This window comes from Mustela putorius, unplaced genomic scaffold (genome assembly GCF_011764305.1).
Source record: "Mustela putorius furo isolate JIRA1106 unplaced genomic scaffold, ASM1176430v1.1 tig00003845_pilon_pilon_pilon, whole genome shotgun sequence".
NCBI classification, from domain to species: Eukaryota; Metazoa; Chordata; class Mammalia; order Carnivora; family Mustelidae; genus Mustela; species Mustela putorius.
This window is the reverse complement of record NW_025421998.1, coordinates 40,185,836-40,195,044: the sequence shown is the minus strand read 5'-3', so window position 1 is coordinate 40,195,044 and position 9,209 is coordinate 40,185,836. Positions and strand designations below refer to the sequence as shown.

The window sequence follows — 9,209 nt, the reverse complement described above, 5'->3', positions numbered from 1 at the left end:
CATCATCTTTTGTGAGAGTTTGGTATCTTAAATCTAGTGTGAATCACACACAGGAGCATTTATACCTGGGCTCCAAGCAGGGCTTCAATTGTAGTGCACTGATGTTTTATCCAACAATAACCAGGCGAATGCATATCTAAGACAGATTATTATCCTATTTGTAAAAGGGAATCTTGGGCATGCATCAACAGAACTTACCCTCTCTTCTTGGGATTCCAAAATGTAATTGTTTTCCTCATGAAGGATCTCATGCAAAATGACTGACTCCGCCAGCCCCAAAAGTGTGTGTGTGTGTGTGTGTGTGTGTGTGTGTGTGTGTAGAGAGAGAGAGAGAGAGAAAGGAACTGAGATTCCACTGTAGTCATTTTCCTTAAGAAGGAGAAATTTAGTAGCTCTATGTTTCACTGTTAAGCAGCCAAAATAGCTTCGAACATATTTCATCTACTAAAAGAACGTGTGTTGGTGTGACAGAAATATTAATGAAAGAATAACACCCAATTCTCAAGATATTTTTTCTTTTATTTAAAATGTTAACTATCACAACACATTATACAATGAAATGAAGACCATAGAATCACGTGAAAACTTGTAGAACATCTGTATATAAGTCACAACACGTGACACATGCTGCAGGGATACCCTCTGACACCAAATCTTAGCACATTTCCACCACAAAAACAGAGAAAGCACAACCCTGTCTGTGAGGTTCCTCTCCTTCAGCTGTGGCTGACGCGACTGCTTCCAGGAAACGAAGATGATTTCTTTCTTTGAAGAGCATATTTCTGTTTCACTGAACACTGTGCTTTGTTGAGAAATGACCACTGATTTCTACGTCTGAGGGGGTCATATTAGAATTATAACATACTTTCACAGCACGTATTGGCACAATATGAAAAATAAAGTTTTTTTGAGTTTTCCACTCAAAACAATGATTATTAAATAAATAATTATTCCTCATGGTGCAGGTGTCATGTTACCTTTCATTGGCCACTGACCCACATGAGGCTCAATAAATTACACATGAGGTGATTTATTTGCGTCTTCGTTCGTAATTCTGCATCGCGCTCCTGTCATAAGCCACTGAGAACAAAGAGAAGGCAGAGGGGTTCTTAAGAGGACTCACTGAGAGAGTTAAATAAGCTTCAAGACACACTGTAATTTATTAAAAACTCGTGAATGACTCTTCCCACCTCCACTGAAGTATTTCTAAGATTTTTCTTTGCATACCCTCCAGTCTTGCCTATCTCTGTCTTGACTGGAAGTGATCTAACCACAGAATCCTTGGTTACTGAGGCCACCTGCCAGATACTTGGGCCCCCCAAAGCATAGTTCCACAATCTACTGCAGTGTTAATTTTTTCACAATTTTCTCAAGCAGTGGCAGAAACCCTAACCCTTCACCCCCATGGTGATTTATAGAAAGGATAATGCCTGAAGTATAGGAGTACTAATAGTAGTAGGATGAAGGCAAAATGTGAACATTTTATTCTAGGACAGAGTCAATAGACTACAGACCATGGGCCAAATCCAGTCCACCACCTTTTCTTGAAAATCTAATGTTTTATTGGAATGTGGCCATACCCATTCATTTATGTATTGTCTATGGTTATGTAGAGAGACGGCATGGCTCACAAAATCCAAAATATTTGTTATCTGGCTGGTTCCTTTATAGGAGTCCCGAATGGTGTAGGGGTCTCCTCCTATCTTGGGGATACCTTGCAATAATGGATTGTCATTGAAGCTAAAAACAACTTCATTTTCAGTAGGTAGGGCAATTGTGCCATCCACATACGACAGTATAACTTACCTCCCAGCACCCTAATGGCCAGTGAAAGATTAATCACTGCCTGTAAAAGCACTTAACATATAGCTAACAAGTAATTTAAGTGCTTTGACTGTCTGGAATGTTTAAAAAAGCCAAAATTATATTATATTATATTATATTATAATTATATTATATTATTATATGCAATTTCGAAGAGGTATATAACCACAAAAGGGTAAGGATTAGACCACTGTGATCAGAATACTTAAGTATATTATTCATCATTTTAGTTAATTTATATACTTAGATTTACATTTTAGCAAAACGATGCGACTTTTAAAAATTCATATATCCTGTATAAAATACTGAATTTAACAGAAAGAGTAGAAAGCACTGTGGAAAGTATGTAGGAATCATAGATGCTTCTCTAAACAGTTTTCTCAGTGGGAACGATCTGTTGAGAGAGGAGGTAGGTGAGGGCCGTAGGGTGCTCGCTCTCCCTTTCCCGTCCTGAGCAGAGGCCCAGTTAGCGTCCAGCACTGGGTTCAGGACACACTGAATGCTTTACGTCAATCACCCATGCGCTTCCGCGGTTGAACCGCCTGAGCCCCAAAGCGGGCGGTTCCCAAGGAGGGAAACAGTCCATTTCTCATCCTGTTCTGTTTGTATCAGGAGGAGGACGACTAGCACAAGCTCAGTTCCTGACCAGCTTTCGCTTAACATGATTCCGTTCCCCAGAGAAGTGAGGTGAATGAGAATGTACAGTAACCACAGTGGGATTCCTGTTAGCTGGAACAGAATATCCTTTTCACGGGAAGTAGAGTTTGGTTATCGGGTCCCTGAACCATCTGAAACTGTACGTACGTTTTTGTGTTTATAAAACCAATGAGGGTTTCTCTACAAAGCAGGTTTCTAGATTTCTCAGACTGTCAAAGGGGCCTGTGGCCACAAAAAGTTAAACCAGATGGCTGCAGGACACAATCGTTCCATTGCCTCCGTTGATCCTGTGACTCAGTGTTTGTCCAGTTTTTTCCTTTTATATTTTCTTAAAACGGAGGAGTGAAGATTGTGTTATAAACGGATCCCGATTCATTATAGTGATTCTATTTAGAACTACATTATGGCTTGGCACATATTAATGGCATTTAATCTGTATAAATTGCACAGTATCTGGATTATTTGTAAAGTTAGCCATGTTCTGAAACCTGTATCAGTTCTGGAAATAAAAAGTTGATGACTAACGTGATTATCAAGAAAACCACAGTTATAGAAGGCTAGTTGTACCCTTCTGCTACAAGTAAAACCAGTGTGGTTTAAATTTACATTCCATTTCCAAAAGCTGGAGGATTATACATATTAATAAAATAATTTAAAGTTTTTCATAAGACGTACTGGTAACTTTTTTTAAAATTTAAATTGAGCAGCCCCAAGTTACTGAAAAAGAAATACAAACGTAGTGTCTAAATTTGGAACGTAGAGGGACAATGATAGGATACATCATTTTTTGCATGAATTTTCCAGATAATTAAGCCAGCACTTCTTAATTACAGATTTTCTAGAAACTTGAAATACCCTAAACAGATAAGGCAGCTAGTTACTTTCTAATTAGTTACTTGATTAATACTGTAATTCTATTTTCACTAAAGGTAAAATAGAGTTTGAATAGCTTTCCTGAGGAACCCAAGCTAATTGCTATAAAGGCCTGAATGTGCTTTACAGAAAAAATCAGTCTCTGTGAAAATGATACAGGGGATATTTAACCTTGAAAATGGTATGATGAATGGGTTTTCAGATATAGGTATGTGGCATTTTTACACAAGATGGGAACTACAGAGAGGAAAGGAAATAGGCAGGGTTTAGGCCAGGGGAAAGACTTGTTGAAGATTAAGATGGGTTATGAGGCTTGTGCCCCCCGCCCCTTCTCTGTGAGGGTTTACAGCCAGAACTGATCATAATCCCCCAGGATGACTTGATCCTGTTCCTTTCTGAAAGCACTGGCATGCACTGGGTTATTCCCATACTCTCATCCATCAGGATGTTTCGAGTTTGAGCTTTTATAACTTCATAAAGTATAAACGCATTTATTAGTTTTGTTTACTTTTGTGCTGGGAGACAGCCAGATATAATGTCATATAAGCTTTTCAAATGATCTTGGTAGTAAGTGAAAATTGGTCTTATTTCCCACATATCCCTCCCTGCTTAGTTCTGGAAAGTTCAGTGTGGCTTCTGTAAAAAATATAAGGGAAAAAGTACTAGACTAGCCCAAGGATTCAGGTTAGGTAATGATTAAACAGGCAGACACTGGTAGGGCTGCTGGTTTGAGAAAGAAAGGTGCATCCTGTGTGAGATTAGCTTAATCAGTTACAGATTCATTCTTGGATTTGTTTATTGCAATTAGATTTTTTTTTCACCATAAGTACTCATTTTAAGTTTATCATTCCTTTTTAGTACTTTGAAAACTATGCCTTAGAAAGAAAATAAGATATTTAAGAAACTGTCTATTTTCAGTCATGGTTTTATACATACCAGAATTTAAAGCTCTTTTGCCCATTAGTCCAACAAAGGAATCTGTTTTATGCCCTGGAAAAATACATTTAGGGGTATTTTAATATGTATGTCTTTGAGGAAATAAACTGTTATAACTAGTACCGAAGAAAAGCAAGCTTTCGAATATATGCCTACGTAATAAATATATAACCATTTCAAGTTTTGGTGAGCCTGAAGAAATGAAGATTTCTAATAAGTCTTACATTTGACATTAAAACAATACAATGAAAGCACTTTTCTTAATTCTATATCTAAATATTAGCAAGTATAGTTTATTACATTTTACCTGTTTATATACAATGCTTTAAATATTGCTGCTATTTATGCTAGTTTTGGTTTTTAGGGAGTCAGTTTCACAGTTGGGTGACAGAAATATCCAGTGTATGTCCTTGTGTACTATGTTGTATTTCTCAGGAACTGAACCTTAGTTAAATCAGATCTGTGCACCTGATGATTATAAACTTCTAACAGGTCACTATTTTAATTTTACTGCATTTTTAAAAAAGATTTTATTTATTTATTTGACAGACAGAGATTACAAGTAGGCAGAGAGGCAGGCAGAGAGAGATGAGGAAGCAGGCTCCCCAGTGAGCAGAGAGCCCAGATCATGACCTGAGCTGAAGGCAGAGGTGTTAACCCACTGAGCCACCCAGGTGCCCCTTAATTTTACTGCATTTTTAATACTACCAGAAAGGTGTGTTAATTTAGACATTAATAGAGTGCATTTATTTTCATTACATAGAAGTTTGCTATATATAATCTTGGAAATAAAATCTTTAGAACACAAATATAAATAAGATTTATATTTTTTCAAATATGAAGCCTTATGAGAAAGGTTACTATTTCAACTCTAGGGGGAAAAGGTCCCTTGCTTTATACTGTATTATTTGAGAATTGGACTGCTGTTTGAATGTGACCTTCTTTGCCAACCAGTGGACCAAAATCTAAGTGGAGTTGTGGGTGGACCCTGGGGTAAATGCATATGGGTAAACATATGCATGGCCTTGTGGGACTTCCCATGAATCTGAGTTCCATTAACTGGGATACTGGGTTCTAAGGAACGTCAAGTGCCATAACTGCCATCTCTACTGCCCAAAGAAGTGTTTCATTGTACTTTAATAGATTGAGGGTCCCCATTCAAAGATGGGATCAAAAAAACTGCATTTCTATCTATCTTTACCTCTACTATGGATTCTGTACTCATTTACTTAATCTTCTTAACTGGCTGCTGGATTACCCTAGATATTGTTATGAGATCTGGCATACTGAAATGTTAAGAGATGCCTATAAATGCTTGGTTTTTGTTTGTTTTGTTTTTATTTTTCAAGTGGAAGTGGTGGGAGGTAGGAGAGGATGAGGGGTGAAAAAGGAGAGGAATCTCCGGTTGGATTTTGACCCCTGGACTGAAATTCTTATCTAAAACTAACAGTTTGTAGGAGTTAAAGGATTTCTTCTGGCTTTCTTTCACAGCTTAAAACAACAAATATTTATTATCTCACAGTTTCTGTGGGTCAGGAATTCAGCAACTGTTTAGCTAGGAATTAAAGGATTTTTAACATAATGCATCATTTGGTAAGTATCTAGCTCTAAGAAACAGAGTTTTAAAAAACATGCTCTGGATGTGATTAATATGAGTTTCCTCCATTCTTATACTGCCTTAATTAAACATGTTAAGTCCTGAGTTACAACGGAAAAGAAGATATAAAATGAAATTCAATCTAATTTGCATTTGGTAAATGCCAAAATAATTTGAAACTTACTTTTATGAGAGATCTGGCCATGTCCTAGAAGAAAGAAAAAGTTAGTAAGGGCAATAGATTTATTTTAAAGATGCTATACTATATTTTCAGAAGAGAATTATAAAATAAGTTGATTTTTAACACATGTAACATTTCCCATTCATGTACTATCCTGAGAAATATAGCAGAGCCATAAATGTTAACCAAATTATTAATGATAAAAACAAAATAGCAACCAAAAGGAATATTTTTAAGTGCTTTCTATGGGCCACAAATTCAAACTCAGGACTTTGAGACCCCTGAGGCCTAACATAGTAACTGTTAGGCCACTCCACCTGTTTTCTTACAAGAAACACATCTCCAAGCTGGACCCCCAGGAGAGAGGGATACAAATCTACTTTTACTAAAGAGGCATTATCAAGAATCTGTATTTCAGCTCGTAAAAGACTTTCTTCACTTTTCCTACATGTGCATTCACAGTAGCAAAATAAAGATTTATAGAAGTGTTTACCATAAAGAGCCTTTAACAGGGCCACTTGTTTTTCAATTGAGGAATCTGACAAAAGATGAATTGGTATTAACTGTTTACACATTCCATTGATGGTGTGATGAATTCAAGGAAATTGAGTATTTCTATCATGAGACAGTAGGGAGCTAAATCTAATCTAAATCTAATCTAACCCCGAAGGTCTAAAATGGATTTCTGCAGGCGCTTAGACCATTCTGAGTACTACCCCTGGAGGCCCCACGCCTCCCCCCGCCCCCATTTGTCAGTTTGGATCTTGCATCAAGGGAGCACTCAGCTAAGGTTGCTTCCTGCTCTTGACTGGGGTCATTCTAATTGTGTGGGGCTGGCACAGAAGAGCTCACCCTCCCTCAGCGGGCATGGGCGTTTGTTAGTGGGGTGAGGGCCAGAGTCGCTCCCCGGGGGTATATCCATTTTAGGATGGAAATTTCTACTCAAAGAGCAAAAGAGACAGGGCGCTCTGAGAAGCCGTGAGTGAGGACACTGGGCAGGTTGCTCAGAGAGAGAGAGGGAGGGATGGCTGCCCATCTCACCAGCATCCCGTTTGCCCATTAATCCGAAGAACTGCTGAGGCTTGGGTCTCCGGGCGATTCTCTGCAGAAGATGCTCAAAAGGCTCCGGCAGCTCCTCCTGGGGGACAGACGCACAGACAGATGGGCGTGTAGGCCATCAGCACGCGGCGCCAGCCCTGGGCGAAGCTCAGAGGCGGGCGGTGTTGGTGCCAGGGCCGGACAACCGGCCCGACAGGGAGGCGGGAGAAAGCCGGGTTTCCCAACGCGAGGGCTGAGTGGGGTCCTAGCCCTGGAACTCTCTTCTTCCACCCCTCCCAGCAGAACTCGTGTCCCCGGGCTCCGCTTTCGCGGGTTAGCGGGAGACGCGGCGTCCCCCAGCCCCGCGCGCTCTCGGCTCTTGGCAGAGCCTGGAGACCCCCGCCCCCACCCCCACTGCTCTGCCGCGCCGCCACCTGACTTTCTCTCGATTCTGGCGCGGGCATTGGAGACGCCTCGCCGCCCTAAATGCACACAGCTGTGTGTCGCGAGTGGGGAAGGAATGCTTTTACTAGGGACCTGCACCGCGCCACTTACACTGTTCCCTCGAGGCGCGCTCCCTTGGGCCAATAGCCTGAGAGCCTTGTAAAGGAGTAAAATAAAAGTCAAGGCAGGAAGTTAGCTTCCCACCCACCTCGCCCCTCAAAGCCCCCAGCAGCTTGCCCTCTACCCCCGCTTCTACCAGCGTCCGGCGCGCCCCCCCCCCTTCTGCCCCTGCCCAGCGTTTCCAAATGCCCGGTCCTTGCAACTAGACTGGGGTCTCCGAAATCCACCTTATCCCGGGGTGAAACCTTGTGAGATTTCCAACCTTGTGAGGACCTCGGGCACATCAGGGAGGGCATCATTCCTCCAGGGAGTTCCCAAGACCCGACGGTGCAGCCCCGGGGAGGAAACTTGGATCATGGGCACAAAATCTCGTGAGGGGACCCAGGGAATGGCGTTCCTTTACATCCGCACCCCCCCACCTGCACTCCGCGCACCTCCACCGCCTCTGGTCGCGGTCGCGGTGCCTGACAGGCTAACTAGAATGCTATCGTAGGGGAAGTGACAGCTCCCAGGGCCTGGAAGAACGGCGCGGGCTGGGTCTCACCTTGATCTGGTCGCTGTCCGACCAGTCGGACCAATAATTCAGATCATCGCTGGTTCCGATTTCTTCGGCAAACAGTTGAGTGGAAACGAGAAAAAAGACGGCCAAGGCCACGAGGATTTTCATGCTGGATTTCTGGGAAGAACAGGGAAGAGACATTGGGGATGGCTATCCAAGAGTTGGGGCAGCATATTTTTTGGTCCCACGACGCAAGTCGGGACCGATTGAACCAAGATAAAAAGCCCAAGGGATAACAAACCCAAAGCATACCTTGTACCCTTTAGGAAAGAGAATCATGCCCCCAAGCTTCTTAAAGCCCCTTCTCCCTGGATCCCAGCTCCGTCAGCCTCCAACCCAGCGGTCTACACCTTCAAGCCGGGAGGCTCTGCAGGTCCCTCCGCTGTCCTCCCACTGTCCCTCGCCCCAGCGGCCAGCCGCCACCTCGGAGCGATGGTCGGTGCAGGCACTTACTGCGGCGGGCAGGCCCGCAGGGTTCCTCCGGCAGCTCTGAGCGCACGCGGGGCGCTCAGTACTCGAGGTGGCCGCGGCGGTGGAGGGAGCGGTTGCGGCGCGCTCTTTTGCCCGCTCGGTGCCGCGCGGTATTTATCCAAGGCTCGACGAGCCTCAAGGACCACGTGACACGCTCCCCACGCGACTTTCTGCTCAATATTTAATTAACCGCCTCTTCTCCTTTCGCTTGCGTCTGATTGAGAGTTTCCGAGACGGTAACCCGTCGGTGCCCAAAACATCTGGACCCAATTGGGTTTGAAATGACGCAATTTTAGGAAAATGAAGATCTCTCCATCCAATCCCGAGCGTCCAGTCTTCTTCCGTGTGCTGATCTGACGCCCCCTCCCCTCTCCTTCTTCGGAACGCGGTTCCATGACACCTGAAATTACTCATCAAAATTGAACAAAGTGACTCATTCCTCGGACTTCCGCAACTTTTTCGTCCCTTGAGACGTCAGGATAAATTGCACTTTTAAGGATGGCCAAATG

General features: G+C 42.8%; 1 protein-coding gene across 8 annotated transcripts; it reads right to left on the bottom strand.

Annotated features, from left to right (window-relative positions):
• Positions 1-501: 501 nt before the first annotated feature.
• On the bottom strand, positions 502-8,974 carry TAC1 (tachykinin precursor 1). Of its 8 annotated transcripts, XM_004767828.3 has the most exons (8): positions 8,683-8,968; positions 8,215-8,346; positions 7,662-7,706; positions 7,110-7,206; positions 6,562-6,606; positions 6,072-6,095; positions 4,291-4,344; positions 502-1,080 (listed from the first exon to the last, which is right to left on the bottom strand). In XM_004767828.3, exons 2-8 carry the CDS (start codon positions 8,335-8,337, stop codon positions 1,031-1,033), a joined length of 438 nt encoding a protein of 145 aa, XP_004767885.1. In that variant the 5' UTR covers positions 8,338-8,346; positions 8,683-8,968; the 3' UTR covers positions 502-1,030. The 8 variants fall into 8 exon arrangements, with proteins under 8 accessions (XP_004767885.1, XP_004767888.1, XP_004767887.1 ...); XM_004767831.3 differs by lacking the exon at positions 4,291-4,344 and having other exon boundaries at positions 8,683-8,973; XM_004767830.3 differs by lacking the exon at positions 6,562-6,606 and having other exon boundaries at positions 8,683-8,970.
• Positions 8,975-9,209: the final 235 nt, after the last annotated feature.

Excerpts from the sequence above, each read along its gene's own strand:
- TAC1 (XM_004767828.3), bottom strand. The coding sequence starts at position 8,337 with ATGAAAATCCTCGTGGCCTTGGCCGTCTTTTTTCTCGTTTCCACTCAA. Across the intron at positions 6,607-7,109 it reads AATGGGCAAACGGGATGCTG|ATTCCTCAATTGAAAAACAA; the intron begins GTGAGATGGGCA and ends ATCTTTTGTCAG. Across the intron at positions 4,345-6,071 it reads TGGCCAGATCTCTCATAAAA|GGCATAAAACAGATTCCTTT; the intron begins GTAAGTTTCAAA and ends GTATTTTTCCAG.